The 21460-nt window shown below is 41.5% G+C and overlaps 1 protein-coding gene across 1 annotated transcript in view; it reads left to right on the top strand.

The window, feature by feature from the left end:
- Positions 1-260: 260 nt before the first annotated feature.
- The window catches only part of LAMA1 (laminin subunit alpha 1), a 111612-nt gene continuing 90412 nt past the window's right edge, over positions 261-21460 (top strand). Inside the window, exon 1 of the mRNA XM_055799488.1 lies at positions 261-381. Coding sequence (XP_055655463.1) covers positions 297-381 — 85 coding nt within the window. The 5' untranslated portion in view covers positions 261-296. The remainder of the gene's footprint in view (positions 382-21460) is intronic.

The following is a 21460-nucleotide window of genomic DNA, read 5'->3' as shown; positions in this document are numbered from 1 at the left end:
GGCTTTTTAGAACTTCTCCGGGCACCGGACTCGAGCTCGCCGCACCCCGCGCATCACCTGCAACTCGCGGCCGGGGCTGCAAGTGCCTCCGGGGCGGCTTTGCGGGGGGGCGGACCCGCGTGGCGCGGGGTCCCCGAGTGTGCGCGGGTGCGTGTGGGCGGGTGCGTGTGCGCGCGAGCCCCCGGGGGTGCGGGGCGCGCGCGGCGCGGGGCGGGGCGGGCCGGGCCGGGGGAGCATATAAGGCGGGCGGGCTCGGCAGGGCTGGCTGCGTCCCTTTCGGCAGCGGTGGCGGCGCGATGGGCAGCGGCGGGTGGCGGTTGCTGCCGGCGCTGCTGGTGGCGGTTTCGCTGCTCTGGGTGCCGGGGCAGGGCCAGCCCCGAGGTGAGCGCAACGGGGGGCGGCCGTGGGGGTGCGCGGCTCTCGGGGTGCGGGGGCGCGCACTGCTTACTTACAGTGCAACGCAGTGCCTGTAGTTTGCCTGCAGGACCCCCCTCCCGCTGCGTCCCGGGGCAGGCTTTCGCCCCCGCGGGGCTAGGGGAGCCCTGGCTGCGTGCTCCGAGCCCCCGCCGGGCGCAGCCGGTGCGGGGGGCCGTGCTGCCCTGCAAGGGGAGCCCCGCGGGGGCGGGCGGGCTGGGGTCCGGCAGTGCTGCCCGCCTCGCTGCCACGCTATTCCCTGCCGGACTCCTCCGGTCTCTTTCCTCCTCTCCCCCCATCTCCGCGCTTTGCAGCCGCCCTCCCCCCTTTCCTGGAGCCCTTTCTTCTCTCTCGGCGGCGGGGGCCACTCCGCCCGGCCGCCTCCGGGGCCGCCCACTCCCTTTGTGGGAGCCGAGAGACGCTATGGAGCGGCAGAAACCCGGGGGAGGGGGTGGCCCCGGCGACACGGCCGCTGCCCCGCTCCCTGGGGCAGGGGGAGGGCTGGCGAGCGGCCCTGGCCACCACCGCCGTCCGCTCCGTTGCGGCGGAGCCCCCAGCGCAGCCCGTGCCCCGGCGGGGGACCGGGAAGGGAGAGGAGCGGGCAGCCAAATTAAGCACTGCTGCAAGGAGTGAGAGGGGCTCAAAACCGCTTTCCAGGCATGAGACAGAGGCAGCATGAGGAGATATTTACGAAAGTTTTCTTCCTTATTCTTTCTTCCTTCCCCCCCATTTCCCCCTTCCCCGTGGGGCTGGCCGGTGCGTTGCAGCCAAGATGCCAGAACGCTCCGCGGCGAGTTCTTGCTTTGCGAGTAACTTAATCACACGCATCCTCTTTGTTCGAAGTGCAGTAACTTGTGCCTTCCCAGGATGACTGAAGCTGGTGAGCAAGAGCAGTTCGCTCTCTGCCCCAGCGTCAACGGTGGTGGACTCTGCGGCGTGCTGCGTTATGGGGGCAGCACTGGTGGACACCAGATGCTGTCACCTTCGGCTTGATTCAGCTTCTGGTGGAGTCAACAGCAGAATTTCTGCTGATCCCTACCCCCTTGCACATTAGTCCCCAGCCGTGTTAGGTCTCTCTTAAAACAAAAAACGAGGATGGAAAATGGTTGGAAGGCATATGTTGTACAGATGCACGACTTGGTTTTCTTTATGGTGAAATGTGGGGTTCAAGATGGATGTGTAGTGTGGGAGGTTAGCATCTGGATGTTTACACACTGCAGCAAAAAAAGTGTGTTTATTAATATCATTGTGTACCAAGATTCATCCTCCGGGTAAGGAGGACAAAATCAAGCCCAAGTAAACTTCAGCGTCCATACGTTTCAGCTTGTAAATAAACACACTTCACCTTGGTTATGAAAACTCAGTCTTCTAAACAAATGAAAAGCCAGACAAAATGATGCAAAACTTTTCACAACTTTTTTTGTGAGGTACCATCTTATGCCCACCACACAAACTTAATTCACTCCTATTTGAACTTGTATCCTAGCACACAGTTTAAAAATGTAGGAATTTTCCTAAAGCTGGTCAAATATAGGTGGTAAGTACATTCTTTTTTTATACAAATTGCAATGATCACACAGTAATCTGATGCAGCTTTTGCAGATAGTTTAGTACCAACAGTCTAGCTTTTATATAGTAGTTCACATTGTTAGAAACATCTTGATAAAATGCATATTTTTGTATCTGTGGTTGAAGATAACAGTGTATTTGACTTCTCCTAAGCCACCTCTCCTAGGGCTATTTAAATTAATAGTTGTTTTTTTTCTAGTTGAAAGATCAGATCAGACCATTCTTCCTATTAGATTAAGTTGGGGTTTTTTTTCTCTGCATGAGGGCACAGCTCATCTGAGGAAGTGTGTGTATCAAATCCTGCTGGTGGATAACAAACCGCCTTACAAAAAACAGAATTCACGATAACTGATCCTAAAACAATGTGAAGAATGTGATGCAGATTAGAATAGCCATGTTGCTTTTGCAGAAAGTAAACTGAAGCTCAAACTTGTAGCATCGTGATGATGGAAAAATACAATTTGTGCTGAGGCTGGAAAGATTTTCCCAAAGCTGTTGCAAGAGCATTCTAGAAGTCTGGGGGAAAGGTATATTGGCATTCCTGTGGCAAGTGCCTCGGTAGAGCTGTCAGCATGTCTTGTTTTTTGTTTGTCCCTGCTTTTGTCTTGTCAGCAGATGAGGAGAATGGAGTGTGAGACAATTCCAAGGGTCTGTCAGAAAGTGCTGAAGTCCAATCTAAGAAAGAAACACAGAATAGTAAAGTCACTGCACTGAACAGCTTTGAAGGTTAATGATTGGTTCAGCCTAAAGATTAGTATCTACATACCTATAAAATGTAGTTGGTATTTTTAGTCACAGGTGTTTTGTTAAAGTGTCCCCATCATATTGAAAAGTTGGGTTTGCATGGAGTCTTTTGTATCTACTAGTGGAGTAACTCTTCATGAAGCATGTATCATTAGAGTCTGGATCCAGATGAGTTATTTTACAGCCTCAGAAGCAAATAGCTATTTCAGGGGCTTATTGAGCAGCTTTGCTCTGTTGGAATGCATTCTTAATTATACCAGAGGTAACAGTGATACAGGTCTACAAAGCAGAAAGGGAAATCAGTTAATGGTTTTGCACACTATTGCCAATATTTCATAAATTTGATTCTGACACTGTCAGGTGATTTTTCTGTAATTAAAAAAAACCATCCTGCTACTATGCATGTGTGGTAATGGTAACTTTCAAGGCTGTAGTTGTAGATTAAATGTTTCCCCAGCTGCATCTGGCCTCAGCTTGTTTTTGTAAGCTACTTCCCTGCCTGGTGTTTTGGAGTCAATAGTCTTTTAAGTGCTGATGCGCAGGGGGTTGAATGGCCCCTGGGGTGCTCCATCTGGGCAGAGCTGTACACAAGTATTTCTCACGCTTATCGTTTGGGTTTCAAACCTACCTTGCTTCAAGAATCTGGTTTAGTTAAGTATGCTTAGGCTATGACTAATACACAAATTATGACATTATGGTCAGCAACAGCATTTTTTGCTGAAACATAAGGGTTATGGTTTGCTTATAAATTGTTAAAATACTTGCCCAGGAAGTGGGAGATTAACCTAAATCTCCTTAGTTTGAGGTGGTTTGAACCCACATCTCCAATTTCTGAATAGGTTGCTGTGTCACCAAGTTGCTGTGACAGGTAATGCAGGGGACGGGGAGGTGTATATGAAATCTCCCCAAACCTCTGTTTGAAACTGAGCTACTGTGCAGCCAAGAGTGCAAGTTTTAAGGGTGCAGAAGGAGAATGGACAAGAAAAAAGCTGATGCTGTAGCTGGTCCTTCCCAAGATGGAAGCAAATCCAGTTACAGGCCTTACTCTTTTATTCATTTGTTGCAAGCAGCAATCAGGTGTCTGAATTCAGGAGAAACTTTATTGTATCAGTGTCTGCTGTTTTTTTACTTTTATGGTCTTTTAGGGTTTTTTTAGATCTGGCTTTTAGTCTACAAACCTAGATAGGTGGACCTTACACTACAGCCTTACGCATGGAACGTGTTCTGTGTGTTTACATAGTTTCCTCTGACGCTTTTGAAACTGAGTGCCAGACTTCCAGAAGGTACTTGGATGATCATAAGACTTTGAAGAAAGCCTTACACTTTCAAGATGAGCTGGATGTTACATTCCAAAATGCTTTCTGTAAGAGATGAAAAAATTAGGTCATAGGTATTTTGCCATATTGGATTGTAGTTTCGTATATGCTAATGGCTTGAGTAGAGCTTGTTTCCATCAGTCTAAATACCAGATTTTTCACAATATCTGCAACAAAGAATTAAGTGATATGGGAAATAGGAAGGTTTCTATCTCCTGCGAAGTTTGTTTTATTTGGAAATATTTTCCTTTTAACATTTCTGTTATGCTTCCACTGGTGCAAATATTGTTTCCTGATAAGAGAATGCTAAAAGAAACAAAGTCCCTTGAGACTTGTGGAAAACTTGGTGCTGTTTGCAACTTGCAGTGTGAGGCAGGAGATGGAACTAAAAATGTGATAGGCACCTGAGGCAGAACCACTTAATGTTGTGATAAGGTGAAAAGTTCATTTTTTGGCAAAATTTGGCATAATGGCATACTTGGCTTAAGTTCTCACTTTTTACCTGGGTTGGAAGCTTCAGTTACAGTGAACCTACACACCACACCCCTTGTGTCTTCACGCAGGTTAAGTAGCAGGGCCACAAGATACTTAGTAACTGACCATGCACTATTGAACTTGTTAAATTGTGTGATAAGTCTCGGGTCCACACACAAAGGAGCAAGAGCAACAACATGGGGCACCCTCAATAATGAAGCCAGAGAAATGAGCCCTTGCCAGCAATGTTGCATGACAGCCATCACTGAATTATGGGAGCAGCTTCCCAGAGCTTATGGCGTATGGGGGATGGTGGTGGCTGTCTACAGGGGTTTAAGACTCATTATGGGATACAGGCGAAGAACATTTTGGGATTGTGTAAGACTTTGGGATGCATAGATGAGGGGCCAAAGATGGAGACAGGAGAGAGGGCAATCAAGGGTCTAGGAAAGAACAAGTATGGGCAGCAGAGGGGTAAGATGTTAAAGGAGGCCAATTGGCTGTAACCAGGTTGCAGGTCAATATGCTTGTCTCTCTGCTCCCTGTAGCTCATCAGTACATGTCCTGTAACGATGTACCTTATGTCTTGTCTTTTTACAAACCTCTGTTTCTAAATGCCCCCCTAGGTGAGGGGGTCTCTGTACTGTGCACATAGAGAAATAAGAGCCACTTAGTTGAGAGGAGACCGTGAGTCACAGGGGCTTGTGTGCCTTGGGTGCCTGTGGCTGGAGAGAGTGTCGTGTGTGTATATTTTGTGGGTCTGTGTGTCAGTGTGGGATCACCAGCAAACAGCCAGCCAGCCAGCAGGATGAGTGGCTTGGGAGCCAGGTATCAAATTTGCCATAATTTTTGGGTGGGTACTGGAGATACCAGAGGGTTTGCAAGTTGGCTACTAGAGGGACCAGGGGATCTAAGGCAACTACAAAGTAGACCATGGGGTCTCGGGCCAGTCAAGAGACCCATCTGCATGTGTGTGTCTGTGTCAGGCGCGTGGTGATGGGAAGGTCCAGGGGCAGTTATGAGGTAGGATTGGGCATCTTGGCCAGTAACTGGAGAGATCCATAGTGGGTGTGATGGAGGTGGCGGTGTGCGTGCAAGGCAGTCTGTGGATCAGTGGCTGGAGTGCGGCTGGGGGCCTCAGGGGCTTACATGCCCAGGTGCTGGCAACAGGGGAGGCTTGGGATCCAGGGTGGGGGTGGGTGGGTGGGCAGTCTGATGGAGTCTATATTACATCTATATATGAATGTATGTTTTCTACTTAAGGTCTTTTATCCTGATCAGCTGGAGCAGGGAACAGGATGAGACCAGTGGTGGTGATTGCATATTTGCATTTCTGTCTTTGATCTATGTGGCTTACCATATGTATATGTATGTATATGTGAGCTGCAGCAGCTGCCTGTCTGTTTGTCTACAGGACTTGGCACACCCCAGCAAAACTCTGTAGAAGAGCAGATGTAATTCTGGAGATCTGGGCTCTTGTTTTCTCTGGCATTGTTTTGCTGCTGAGGCCTTAATGTTGTGGACTTTGTTCTGTATAGTACTCTACAAAAGTCAATTTAGATGACCTGTCTTATGAAGTCACCTCAAACAGAGGCCACATTGTGTGCTCCCAGGAACGCTGACTGTGTGGGTACCACTGCATTAAAACTATAAGCTTCCCTAAATATATAATATTCAACACAAATATATTTTAAAACTTTTCTCAAATAGAAATGAGGCTTGATGGTACTGAAAAGAATTTGTAGCGTAAAAATAACATAAAAGGTAATGGATGTTAGCTAGGTGCAGATTTTGCCAGTTGAGGTCTGACTTGAGGATGGGAGAGGAAGAAAGAACCATGAGCCATCTCTGTGTTTCTGGTGATCTGAAAAAAACACCTTGGACATTCTGTGGGGAAAACATTGTGCTGACCTTGATTAGAAAGTCTGAAATCTAAAATCTGCTTTGTGTTTTTCCCTCACTTACTTTAAAAGAAAGTCAGCACCAACAAGCCACAGACTTTCCTCTTTTTCTCAGAGTACAAAGGTATGTGACAGAAAAATGCCTTGAAAGCTTTCAGAGTAGACTGAAGATTAAGATAAAAAAAACATTTGTCTGTCATAAATATTTTCTCCATTCCCTGAGGGCTTAGAAAATGCATCTCTGGGTATTCAGGACTATCAGTGTGTGTTGATCAGTTGTTTGTATTTACAGCTGTTGCAGAGAGGATCTTCAGGTGGGGTTTGCTGCCTTCTCCTGTGGCTATTTATGTCCTCCAGGCATCCCTTCCTGACCAGAGGAATAGTGTGTTGAAGTTTTGCAAGATGAGATCAGTTAGGTCAGCTTGCAGGAATTGTGATTTGTGCAGCTAAGGTTTGTGACAACTAACATCAAACTTCACATTTATATATGTTTTTAGGTACTTAAGTGATAACTCAGAGGCCCTGTACAGTGCCTCTGGGCACAAGGATATGGGTACAGCTCTCTGGCTTTGAAGTTTGGGGTTAGTGCTTCATTTACTCGTGGGTCAGAGTTTTAAAAAAAAAAAAGGTAGGTATATCTGTGTTAGTTCTTTCTTACTTCTGTGATTTAATGATTTCTTGATTGTTCTGTGTTTTTTAGGGGGGGGGAACTTTCACCCTGAGATGTAATTATTTTATGCACATTTTTGCATATTAAAAGCTGTATACATCGCAACTTTAAAGTAAAACTAGAAGAATTATTTTGTAGTTACAGTAGATATAAATAACGCTCTAACATTTAGAAAGCATAGAAGTGTAAGACTAAAAATACTACCAAAAAATAAGCCTTCAATATCCTTATTACAAAGATATGTAGATGCACATAATTTAGGCTTCCCCTCATGTGAAACAGCAGTTATGATTCTCAAGCTTTTCCTTGTGTTCCCGGCAGAGTGAAACAGACTGAAAGGATGCTTTGGTTTTACCTGGAAACCTGACTTTTAAGTGCCCCCTGGAAAATCGCTGCTGCTGTAAATGGCCGTGTGATCTCACAGGGCTGTGGGAAGGGGGGGGGTTGCATGGCAGGCACTCACCCACTGCCCTTCCCACGCCTGGGCCAACCTTGCAGGCTGTGTAAAACAGCGACTAATGTGAGTTGGTCTGCCTTGTCCTCTTTGGGCTTTTGCTGCCAGGCAAGGCCATGAAGATCCCATTGCTGCTTTGTGTAGGCAGAGTAGTTTTCAGCCTTTAGCAATTCCTTCTGTTTTATCATCTTTAACTGGTTAGCTTTTGATGATTTTTTTAAAACTTCCATTTAATACAGTAACCACTCTGTCAGATATTCCCTAACCAATTCTTTTACGTTAGTTTCAGATTTGAAAGTTGTTTTGCAAGCACAATGTAATTCCTTTCTGTGAGCTCATTTATTGTACTGTGAGATTCAGCCCCTGTCTTGATTCCCGCATGAGAATAAAGGTTAAAAAGCTATTTAAAAAATGGTCTTCCTGAAGTGGAAACTTTATTTTTCTTTTCTCTTGGCTCTGCCTGCATTTTTACTGGAGTTTTGCTCCAAAATGACCTTGAAGATAGGTCTGTGTTCACTGCCTGCTCTATCATATTTGTATAAGCTTTTACTTGTTGAAAAACTGAGAGGACAGTGCAGAACCTGGATTGCTAATTCAAAACATAGTCTTGGTTTGATTATTTGATTTTTTTTCTGGACCTGATGAAGCAAGAAGTTTAATAGCAAAATCCTAGCTCTTTATAAATCAGTGGCACAAGTCATAATGACTATAATAAACCTTGGAATTCAACCATTGAGCATAAGTGCAAGCTAGAGCTAGCACTGATGCTCTCTTGTATTGATATTTTTTGTTCAGTTTTCTGAAAGCACAACGGGCATTTTGTCTTCTGCCACAAAACTTGTCAGGTTAGAGAAGTGTGTAAAGAAATCCTTTTTGTGGGAAGGAGGGAAAAAAAAATCCCAGTAGTGACTGGCACTTCCAGTGCAGTTTGACTGTGGCTGAATGCTTCTCTTCCAGGGAGGACTGGAGCAGGGTCGAGTTGTCTTTCATTTTGTTTACCCGGATGCCAGCAGACAGAGCTGTGCAGCCATGGCACAAGGTGATGGGTGGGTGGGCATGCTGGCTGTCCTGCAGGATGGCAGGCCAGGGGGCCTGGCTGCACCTGGTGTGCCGCTGCTGCTCCCTGCTCAGGCCGGGCTGGATGGAGCATGGCCAGTGTTCACTGGTTTCTTAGGATTATTCCAGATCAGTCCAGGAGTATCTAGACAATGAATGAATCAATGAGAATCTAGCACCAGCAGCAGGCTTGTGCTTGAAAAATCAGTTAATAATTATACCTTCCCTGTTTCTAGCTGTTGCTTTGCAGAATTGAGAAAAGGAACTCCAGAAGGTGCTTCACTAATAAAGAAGAGAGTCTACTGGTTTTTCTTGTCTAGTTTCCCCTTACAAATGCTTCTTATTCAAATGCATGAATAGCTAATGTGTATTTTGCTATTCTCCTTGCCACACCATTCATATATTTTACTTGCCTTTACGATGCTGCCTTTTGTGCATATCTTGCACTGTTTTAAGAGGGGAGGGCAAAAAAGGCTTGTAAATGTGTGCTAATGCTTCTGATGATTAGGTTGTTTCTACTTTATTGGCTGAGAAGGGCTAGATAACATAAGTTTGAAGTGAGGGTTCTTTGAATTGTCAGGATTTGTGGAAACCTTGGTTCAAATTAAGGTTGTGAAATATATGATGTTGAAATTTCAAGGATTCCTTTTATTTACTTTAGCTTGTAGACTGTCTAAAATGTGTTCTCAATGACTTCTACTAGAAAACACCCTTTAAAATACGCTGAAGAGTTAAAAATTTTGATGGGAAAATGAAGTATCAAATGAACTCCACTGTCCCTGGGAGAATTGTTGTGAATTTATATTGCCAATTGTTCATTTATTCCTTCAGTAGTTGCTAACTAATGTGTTTGTTTGGTAAGGCTCTTTTTTTAATTGCCCAAGTAATCTAATTTTTTTTATGGGGTCATATATCCCATTTACAGGATTAAGAAAAACATTACAAATAGAAAGCAAATCTGGCATGTATCTAGAACTCCATGATTTGTGAATAAAATTGGGTATTTTTAAGAGTTATTTTTTGATATTAACAATAAATCTCACTAAAAGCTGGCCAGAATTTTAGAAACCATGGATTTTTTTTGCTAATGCAAAAATGTGAGCTTGTTACTGAAATGGTCTTTAGAAGTAAACATGAATTTTAAGCTAAAACTTATGGGAGTAAGTCCATTCAAGCCCTATTCTAATTTATCTTCCTTGAAGTAGGTTTACAGTGTGTCTGCCAATGTCCTCCAGAGCCAGTTTATCACTGCTAAAGGCATGCAGCAAATGCAAATACTAGAGCCAGATGGACAGCCCCTCATTACCTGAGAGTGGTCACACAAGGAACAACTTAGTTTCTTCCACATTTGATAATATTGTAATGGGGACATTTTTTAATAGACGAAATGATTTTGCAAAGTATGGTGTAGGTTTCCTGTGAGGTGGAGGAGGCTGCTCGTTGCAAGCAAGGACAAAGATGCATGTTGTTGGGCAGGGAACTTAAAATGAAATGTGTGATGACCAAAGGAGAATAGATCTTTCCACAGTGGTGATAGTACATGGTCTGAAGGCAGCAATAAAACAGCAGGTACAAATCATGATTTTTGGTGGACAGCTGTATTTATTTAATGTGTATCTTGGCATGGATTAGAGGGTGCCATGCTGGTATTTAGCTCCAGTGGCATCTTGGGCTGCTGAGAAATGTTTTACTGTGGGTACTTGGTATAAGGATCAGCTATTGCTGTGCTGCCGTGGCTGATAGTGGTAATGGACAAATCCAAGTTTGGATTTGGATTTGGCTGAAAATTCCGCTGTAGCGATAGGAAAAGAGGGTAAAAAGGGGCTTTTCAGTGGTGCAGTGGCAGGGAAGAGGTCAGGACGTTTGCCCCAAAGAAGAAAACCCCTTCTGTATACCATATAGTACTGACTGATGCTACAGTCTCTAAAACTTGAGCAGCCCTCCTCATCTTTTCTGTTCTTAAGGACAATGAGAAATAAGCTGCCCAGTCTGCAGCTGTGCCTTGCATTTCCCACAGTAAGCGGCAAAAACATTTGGGGTGTTTCAGGGGAGGATCCAAAATGTGCCTTGCATTTTTTTTTTAGTGTTGCTGTAGCATTGCTGAATTTTAAACTAAACTACTTGAACTCTCAGTCCTGATCTTCAGGCTGTTAGAATTTTCTTAAATTGCCCTATGGGCTGAAATGCATCATTCTTGTTTTCAGGCCAAAGGCACAGCTTTTGCTAAATCGTGTCTGTTTGAAAAGAAATATGCAGCTGTTTGTAACCAGAATACAGTTACTGTGAGTGACAGTAATACCAGCTGTGTTGCACACTTCAGCTGGTGGAATAACTGAACAGCATTCTCATAGATGCCCCTGCTCTGTTCACTACATTGACACAACATATAGAGGTTGTGCAATTAATTGTGCTATTAATATTTTCAAAATGGTTGCATGTGTGCCCTGTACATCAGCTAATCTGTGAGCCTGGAGACCAGCAGATGTAAGTAAACAGAGCGTGGTGATTTGCAATTTTACATTGTTGCCTAGAAAAAAGGAGAATATATTTTACTTTTTGTAAAGAGCAGAAAGCCACCTTTATAGTATGTTGAACAGCTGGTTATAACTGGAAAAAACAAAACGAACCCTACAGAGATCATTTCCCAATTAACCACTTAAATGGAAGATTGCAAAATCTTGTCAATAGAGATAAGGGTGTTATCAAATTTTGCATGTCTTCAGTGTTACACACTTGCAAATCCTTTTAGATCCATTCACGCTGGAGGAAATGTGCTCCCTTCTCCCAGGAAGATCTGGCATTGATAGAGGGCTGCATGTGCCTTGATAATGGCTTTGTGCCTGCTGGAATGAAAACATTTTTCTTCTCTGTCTGGAAAAAGAACATTGCTGTAAAGCAGGAGGGCTGGTAGTTCTCAGGTGCCCAAACCTCTTCAACTTGAAATAGCTTTTGTTCATTAATGGAAAAATTTCACTTACTTTAAATAGAAATTTAACTTCCTCTAAGGCAGCTGCAATTGTAATATTAAGATAGTGCATTCATGTTGAGACAGTGAAAAAAACCAGCATTTTTTTAAATTAAGAAAATGAAATAAATTATTATATATGTTCTATGAATAACAAGCTTTAAGTGAAAAATACATTTTAGAGTTCCTTTGTAGTACAGCTACTTGCTGTAAGATATCATCTATGGTCACAAAGAGATGCCAGCTTCTTCAAGGGGTCCTTCCTTATGTTTACATGGGAAAAGAAATGGTAACATTTTGTCTGCTTGCGATACTGAGACACAGTACAGAAGTGGCTTGGACCATTAAACCTTTAAAATTCTTCTCAAGCTCAGGTCTCTTAAACTTTGCAAGTGATAAATATAGATTTAGTCAGGAGAGAGCTAATAGATACTTGGGTCATAACTTCCTATTTATTATAATAAATGATGCAGTGTGAAGCCTAAAACTGCACATTTGTGCTTGCAAATTTAGTTAGGATTAAACCCAGACAGGATTTTCATTTACAAAGGAAACTGTTACCTCAGGCTGAAAACTGGTGATAGAAAAGAAGTGTAGTGTGAGCTGTTACCTATTGAGGTAGTCAGAGTAAAAGGTAGTGATAGGGGAAAGGTTACTTTAGGTCCAACATCAGTAAGAACAACAATGTTCTGTCTTGATATTGGGGTACATCAAGAGTGACAAATGACTGAGGTCCCTAGTCTTTGGCAGTGTGATCAGCATGTCAATACTACTGTCATATTAATCTAAGCTAATAGTGTCTTAGGCTGCATATAAGCAAAACTGACAAGACACCAAAGTATTTAATAGCTGTGGCTTGTATTTACTTTGGGTTTGAGCAAAAATTGTTCCTGGGATTAAGGTGACTTCAGGAAAAAAAAGTAATGCTAAAAGAAAGAACAACCCCTAAACCAACAAACACTATGAATTAGACTCTTCAGCATGGGAAAAAGTTTTGGGCAAACAAGAAAGAACTAATTTCATGGTCTGGCAAGTTTGTTGTTTCTTGGCAGTCTGCCCACCTGTCAACTTTTGCCTCTTTTTGCTTTGGTGTAAATGCTATGGCAATTTCTGGCTAGATTCTTCAACAGGCCAATGCTAATAAAAAAATCAATGCTCGCAAGACACGACAGAAATATGGATTATACTTTGAAAATACATGATATACAGAGAATACTCACAAATTACCCTGCTTTTGTATCAAGTTGTACTGTCTGATGCTGAAAACTAGTATGAAAGCATGAAAGCTAGCTTTCTTCTTTTCTTTCTACCACCCCTTAGTTTGATCTGACTGCAAGAAAGCAACAAGTTACTGCAATATTGAAGATAATAGAAACTGCTGTGATGGTCTCTCTTTTTTTCATATCCCCAAGAACACAAACTTAATTTTTTTGTCTTGGATCTCTGAAATTTGTGAAGGACCAAGCCATAATACTAGAAATCACATTAAGGACTGTAATGTAAGCTATTAAACCTATTGTATTTACCCATGTTTTCTATTCTCTCGAACATTCAGCTGACAGCTATCAAGTGGGATTGTGCACTCCTTTGGGAAACAAGGTACCTTTTTGTAGGAATTGGTAGATGGGACTGAAAATCAGTTCAAACTCCTTCAGTGTCAAGCATTTGCAGGCTGACTCATGTCTTTGCATCCTTATCCTCTCTATTTCCAATCTGAGTATGTGTTGTGACTTTATGATCTACATCTGTGCTTGCAAGCTCTGAGCATGAGCGGGACTCATAAGGTAGGACACTGTAAAGTTTGCATTAGCTAACATGAGCAATTAGCTTCATAATCTAAAGGATACTGGTTTAGTGTTAGATACCAGTTTACAATGAATATTAACACATCTGTAGTGTAAAAAAACCTCAATAGTTTGTGAAAGAATATTAATTTTTGTGTAACAGAGGTGATGAGCTTCAGTGTCTTGTGCAGATGTATTAGTATTGCTTGGCCTTCCATTTTTCTGAACATTTAATCTAGAAGTCTGGGGTTTTCTTTGTTGTAGACATTTAGTGAGTTTATTTCCCTAATTTAACTTTCTCTCCTTCCAATACTGCATATTGGGAGACTCAACATCTTGCAGTTAAGACTTAATTGGGGTGTAATGCTTTCTTCCTTCTCTTCATTTTCCATTGCTTTTTATATTTAGCATGCTGCTACTTATGCTTTGAAATTTAAGATTTTATTAGGGTTCAGGTTTTCTCCCCTCTTTTTAAAACAAAATAAATCGCCTTGTTCAACTGCTCTACTACACTCTGGCCATCATCCTGGCTCTAAGCTGGTTTTTGAGATGCAAGTTATGCCAGACTGTTACTATTTTAACCTTCACAAACTACATGGAGGAAACTATTGGGGGGGAAGAATACTATAGCTCATATTCATTCTTGAGTGAGCAAACTTTTGCCTTCTGTCTTTGCGGTCTGAATTTGACAGATCTTTATTAATTTGCAGTGTTACACTTCTTTCCAATACATTTCTGAGCACTGAATGCTAACTAGCACATCATCTAGCCCAAGGCAGACCGCAGCAGGTAAATGACTGTTACTGCAGTACCCTGTCTCCATTATAAGGCTCTTGTTAATAATGCTGAATGCACATAAGTAACAGTAGAAAATGTTTGTCAGAGAAGCTTTTTGCCATTTGGACAGAGGAACTGGCAAGGTTTGGTCTTTGTAGCTTGTTTGTGCTCTAACAGCTTGCAGGGTTCAAGCAGAATGGTTTTGGTCACATTAACTGCTGTAATGGACTTTCTGTTGTCTGTCTTCTGGTGCTCCAGTTGGATTGTTTAAGAGTGATTTGCAAAAGCTTGACAAAATCAGAGCTGTAAAATAATCAGTATTCTGATTGTTCTGAAAGTAAGTGTGTATGAGCAGTCAGCAAATAGCTGCAAAGTAACCTGTTTTACAGATAACCTGAACTCATCCCAGGGCCTCATGTGAAGTATACTTCTTTCATGACTGACCAGGCTGCAGTACAGCAGAAAAGAATCTTTGATTTACTTTAATGTGCTTTACCTGTAGTGCCTTGAAAAGAAGGCAAAACTTGTTCTCGGGTGTGTTAACAAAACTGTTGAGAATTTAAGAAATTATTCTACTCCAGTTGGTGCTGATGAGGTCTGAGGAGCCTCACAGTTGGAGAGATGCAGACTGCCAAGAATTCAGAAGGGCAAGAGGTTTAGGGAATTGACTGTGAAAGATTGAAAGGGTTGTTTACTTATTCTGGAAAAGAGAAGGGTATGTGATAACAGCCTTTCAGGTCGTCAAAAGCTGCAGTCAAGGTCATGAAAGATCATGAATGCAGCAAAGAGGACTAAATTTGTAACTTTTATAATAATAAAGCACCGGAGTAGACTTGTCAAGGATGTTGAAGAATATTCCTCATTGGAAGCCTTTGAAAAAGGCAAGTTTAGTATGTTCTTACATTGAGAACTGATTGAGTTAAACATAATCTTTCTCAGCTAGTATTTCTATGATTAACATGTTAGTCAGCTTTGCTCCACAGTAAGAAAGAGAGAACAGGTTTTAGGAGAAGACAGTAGTCTGTCATGGTAGTGAGGTTTTGGTTTTTAATCTGAAGTAGTTTAATCTAAACATTGCAAATGAAAGTTTGCAGAGGTTCTGCTAATAAAACCATACCCCTTAGCTCCTGTATTGTGTTGTGCTACCAGAAATTCTCCTTTCTATAGGGCTAAAGAAAAACGATCAGTTTTCAAAGTAACTTCTAACTAGTGGCTTGCTACCTAAGCCTATTTGTATAAGTTGTAGTGAAGCTTTTAGTTTTTCAAGTGGGGCGATGCTGTAGCTAATACATATTTTTATGCAATGCCTTCACAAATGAAGGTTTGTTTTTGTAAGGCAGGTTGAGTGTTATACCCCGGTTTCTTGCTGATTCTAGGAACAGGGAATTAGTGTCTTAATCGCCAACTTCTAACTGCAGGAATTTCAGAGTGTTTATTTTAGGGAAATCAGCCTGGATTTTCATTGTGATTACAGGATAGGATTCTGATGAAAGTGTATGGAAAAGGTTAAGCTAGGGACATTTGCTGGTAAAATATAATGAGGGTAAATCTATTGAGCAGGCAAGGAATCTGAACCCAAGCCCAATAGTTCCAGGGCTTTTATTTAGTAAACTCATTTAATCCAAAACTTGAATAAGACAGAACTAAAAAAAATATCTGTGCTATTGAAAATGGTCTGAGAATGTTATAAAGAATGTGACCTCAGCTTCTGCAGTGTAATACTATTACATATTTTATACATTCTAATACTCTGACATTTTATTACATTTTTCCCTTAGCTCTTTGTGTTTTCCTGAAGTGCATCAAACTATTCTGAACAACTGTCACTGTGTCCTCTGTAAATGTTTTCAGTAAATGGAGAATCTATTGCTTGTGGGCAAACTCCAACATTGCCTGCTTGTTATGAACTGCTGATTGACTTAACATTTTTAAAAACTGTATCTTGCAAATGAGATTAGACCCCTTCAAGTATTTCTGTGTTCTGAGAAATGACACAATAAAAAGCTCATTGTTACTGCACACATCAGTTCTTTATGTCTAAGTCACATCTACTTTGTTCATTTGCAAATTACTGCTTTATTAAACTCAGCACAAAAAAAATCCCAAAATACTTATGGAAAAATTGGGCCATTGCTTACTAAATGCTTCTCTAGAGTTCTTCATCAAAATCTGGTTTAGAGCCTTCATTGTGTACACTGATGAACAATCCAGAAAACATTGTCACCTTCTGGTCTCAGTTCTTGGCTTGCTTCAGATAATCTTTTGTCTTCATTTCCCATCAGTTTTTGTCTTCTGATTTCTTAAACTCCAACAAACACTTCCCTAATCTATTCAGCTTTCAAGGGGCATCAGACAGATCAGTGAATCTGGATTCAGCGGAAAGCTGTCTTAAATGTGACCTTCCTCTAAGTTCTGCCATCCTCACTGTTGATCAGGTTACCAAAAAGTATTATCTTTGTGTATTGAACATATTTACCAACATAATGAAACCTATATAAAGCAGAACGCTCGTGTATCCTTCTGCTTGTACAACTGTGTGTGAAAGAAATGAATTTAATCACTATGCCTCTGCTAGGAAGATTATTATTCTGGAGACCATCTCCCTTTCTCCACATGCTATCTGTAAAATGTGAAGAAGTACAGATTCACCCTGTCTTGTCAGTCACATTGTGAGAAGCTGTACAGTTAAATGTGTTCAAAACCCCTGACAATATGTGAATTTTGCCAAAATGTACATATCTACTTTCCCTCTACCTGAAACAGGACAGTGATGAAGTACTATTAATTTCCTGAGGGGTGGTGGGGGGGTGCGGAATCATTGATTGGGAGTGAAATTGGAGTTTCATTCAGATGTAGCTGTTGAGAATGCAGACAAGGATCCTAAACTGAGAATACTTTTTGAAGACAAGGAGGGCAATAAATATGTCTAAAAGCCTTTGATAAATGAGACACAACTGCATGTGGTTCCCACACTTTTATTAGTAAAGTGTCTTTGGAGAACAGTAATGCTTCTGTACATGGGCAGCCTATTTGACCTAGACAAAATGTTCAACAAGTCCAGGATATGTCAGATCTGCTGTACAAATGCTATGGCATTAGTCTGCTGTTATGCAGTAAATCAGGTGTATTCAGAAAGTATCAACCGATGTGCATTGGTCACAGTTGGAGTTGCCAGAACCCTGGAAATGTCCCAGATCCTTGAAATTCTCAGTGAAAACCTGAAGGGTGCTTGGTGCTCTATACCTATAATAAAATCAAAATTTCTAAACACATTAAGAATTTGAGTCTTCAGGGAAGGTGATGGTACTTAATATCTGCCACAAGGAGCTTGTGAGGACTTCTGTAGACCCTGGGTTCAGTAAAGTAATTCTCAAAGAAGTGCAGGCCATATGATCAGCTATAAACTTTACAGTACAGGGATAGCTCTCCTGATTGCCCACATCTTTTACTTATGCCATGATATATCACAATCCATTATGACTTTGGAAATTGTCAGCACTTTGAATCTGGCCCTATAAGCTGCATGCTCCAACTATCCCCATTCATTCTGAATGATTAGAGTTGATAGGTGGATTGAAGCGTAAAATAGAAGTTGACTGCCTCATCTGTGTAAAAAAGCTCTTAGCCTGTCTTCCTTTTCCCTGGCCTACTGCATGCTGACCAATTGTTCTTCATTCAAATACATTACAACTGGCTTTGTTATGAACAAGCCTTTTCCCTGACTTTTGGTGAAACATTAATGCTATGTCCTTCACCACAAGGTCTGTCTGCTGACCTATACATACAACAAATCTATCTAACCTTTGAATTCTTCATTGTTGTCACTTCTTTAAGAATTGAGCACTGTTGAGTGTGAATGCGACACATCCACATTGCTGACTGCCTTGGTAGGGATTTGATTCCCTCTGCTTTCCCTGAGCTTGAGTTGTCTTGCACTGTAGGAAAGCTCTGAATGGCATAATTCTGACAGCACCCACTCAGGTTTTCAGTTTTCCTGTAGTGAGTTTCAGTCATGCATCTGGCTAAAACCAAATCCTTACAAATATGAGTGCAACTTGTTTGAACATCAGATGAAAAAACGTTGTGCTCCACTCCTGTGTTTACCTATAGTGAACCAGTTATTTTTTTCTTAAGGTCAAATTAGAATCTATGCACTATTTTTCTGGTATTGGGTGGTGTGGGAATCTCTGGTCTGGGGCAAATGGGCATCTGAGGAGCTGGAGAAAATTAAGTAAAGAGTTTACCTTGCCATGAAAAGAGCTTGCCAGCAGTTAGAGGAAAGTGAGTTTAATTAAAAAATTCTTCTAGCTTTTTTCAGGACCACCATAGTGGTCCATGCAAAATGCTGAACAGTAATTCCCAAAGATGGGCCTGAAGGTAGAAAGATAAACAGCAAATAGTGTGAAGAGTTGACTGCAAGGTAGTTTAACAAATTGAATATAGTCAGCCAAACTAGATTAGCAAGATGAGAAGTCTACTACTGAATTCTGTACAGATCCATATGGAGATCGCTCACAGCTGGTTCAGAGCTACAATTGTCTAATGTGATAATGGAGCCTGACTGCTCAGCAGTGAAACAGCGAGGATTCTGTATGTAGCACTTGCCTTCCTTTCTAGGGGGAATAAGTATGATGAATCCAAATCAATCATTTGTGCTGGACTTTAGATAGCGAACTGTGAAAGTTACATCAATGTCTCCAAGAATGCAAATATAATTTGCTAAAAATTCAGTTTAATGAAACATGGTATCTTCTGCCAGAGTTTTATGTCTGTTACGGCTGCTTGCATTTTACAGCAGGGTATGATGACAGTCACTTATCCATAAATGGCTCATTTAAGTGACTGATTCTGTGGTTGCTTGTCTTTATCATACCTACCTATCATATCTTCCAAAGAGAGATAAAAATGTACTTCACTAGATATTTAGATGTTTTTTTCCTCGTTTTCGGTGTTTTGTTTTGTTTTTTGGGGTGGGGTTGGCAGAGGAGCATTTAAGAGCTCTTGAACTCACAATTCTGAGTACTCAGCTTTTCTTAAGAAAAGACTGAAGAACAATGTTCTTTAAAGATACAACTAATTTCTTTGAAATCTGCTTTATTTTCCCCATTTTATTGCAGATACTTAACTTTGTTAACAAATTGGCTCCTACGCTAATCTCAAGTCTACCCTGAAATCAATGGCCACACCTCTGCAGATTGCCTTAAAATTTGATTGTGTTAAAGAGAAACAGAGGTGAACATAATCAGCTAGGATTTGAAGAGACACCAGTACCTTGCAGGATGAACCTAGGAACCTTTTGCTTTTTACTTGGATCCTGGGGAAAAAACTCCAGTGCAACTCAGTTGGATCGAAGTGTTCTTTCTTATCTCTCTGGGACCCAGAAAACTCATCATGAGACCTAAGGTTGCTGTACCATTATTCATTTCACTATCAGTCAGCAAATTTATTAGCTGTCAGTGAGATGCTTGGTGACAAGCAGACAAAAGGGATGAATCCAGGGTGAATGCTACAGTGCCTTGAGCTTGGGGTTTTGGAATGAAGCTTGGCCAGCATCAACGCTTTTTCTTTGGAGCCTTGCTATTCCTTTGGCACAAGTCCATTGACTGAAGGTTACTGTAGGCAAATTATGTCACTGTAACAAATGACCTTGAAAAGCAATGGCAGGGATACTGCGTAATATGAGTGAAGGTAATGAATGACCTGGAAAGTAATAGATAGTTCTTGAAGACTGGCCGGTGGACCCCTACATGAACAGTAATGAATACTGAATAAGGAAGATCTTATAGCATTGAATAGTAATGTAAAAAAGGATGCCCTCTTTCGCCAATGAGTTTTATTGTCCCATAGGAAAATGGAGGGGCACATTTCTGCTTTGCCTTTAGCTTTAGGTCTGGAGCAATACTGTGCCCATACTGCATGAGGTGAGAGAAGACTGTGCAGAAAGCATGTTACTGGCAGAAGAGCCTCACCAAAGTGGTTAATAGGATGTCTTCAGCATACGTATCTGCATCAGATTTAGGTGTAATGAGAACAAGGTGTCTGACCTAGTCTGGATTTAACTTAAATGAAGTCAGGAATCAAGAAAACAAAAGATGGATGTCCATCTCCATGCTGTTAAGTTTTGAGTATAGCACAATTGAAAACACATTTTGTTATTCATACTATAGTGCAGAGGGTTAAGATTTAGCCACATTTTTGATACTTGAAGGCAAGATTTAAATAGCACTAAAACTTTTCTCCAGGCTTTCCAGGGTGATGCAATTACTGGGCAGACAAAGATACTTTAAAGGAATATTTAGTGTTGCCTTGTTGAGGTGGACCGCTACGTAACATATTAATATTACAATATTTTTTATATATGTTTTAAATTAATAAAGTAAAAGGGTTCATATAGTTTTGCTAGTAAAAAAGACATATTTTCATAAATACAACTGGAATTTTTTTATTTTCAGAATTCCTTTTAACAGAAGAAAACCATGATTTTTTTTAATACCTTACTATTGCAACAGCAGCAATTCTTGTGGCACTGTTAAAATGCCAAAGCTCTAGCTTTGATTTCAGCCCATTGTGTTTAATTTCTAAAGACAGGGCTCTTTTTCCAAAAATAGTTTCTTTTTTTCAGAGTTGCTTCTGAGTAGAAACGGGAGTATCTCTGTTACACCATAATCATGCAAGAAATAAAAGCTTTTTAGCTCAGGAGGGAAGGCTGGGAACTGATAACGTTTCTGAGAAGCTGTGCGTAATTTTTGTCGCATGCAGTATTCTGTAAACTTCATCAGTGGCCTTCAAGCCAAAGTAAAACTTAACTTCTTTTAGAAAAGGATTCCCAGTCCAGTAGCAGTAATCTTGAAACCTGTAGTCTGTTGTTTCATTATTCCAGCGCATGGGAGCAACACCTTTTGAAAGTATGGTAAAGGGTTTGTGTAAAGATTAATAAGTGACAGGCAAAATATCCCTTAGACTTTACACACGCTGCAGGAAAGCCCGGAGCACATGTCTGAAGCACACTCTTTAAAACTTGTGAGCCCGGAGCATGTTGTTCAGGACGTAGCACTGCTGCCAGAGAGCTCCCGGTAAATGGCATTTTCCACACGGGCCAAGTGTGTGCCGTGCAGTTCCTCCTTGCTTCTGGCAGCGGGCCCCTTGTCTTCCTGGTTTTCATCATTTCATGAAGTGAAGAGAAGATTTAGTAACTGGAAGAGTTAAGTTTACCATCTCTTGTGTTCCTCAGCAGTAAAGCATACAAAGGTGGAGTGCAGTTACAGTGATGTTGTGGTTAGGGTGCCACGAGGTCCAGGGGCTCCTTGAGTATCATGGGGGCTCCTTGTGGGGTCTG

Source organism: Falco peregrinus, chromosome 3, assembly GCF_023634155.1.
Source record: "Falco peregrinus isolate bFalPer1 chromosome 3, bFalPer1.pri, whole genome shotgun sequence".
Classification (NCBI taxonomy): domain Eukaryota; kingdom Metazoa; phylum Chordata; class Aves; order Falconiformes; family Falconidae; genus Falco; species Falco peregrinus.
This window is presented reverse-complemented; position numbering and strand designations above follow the sequence as displayed.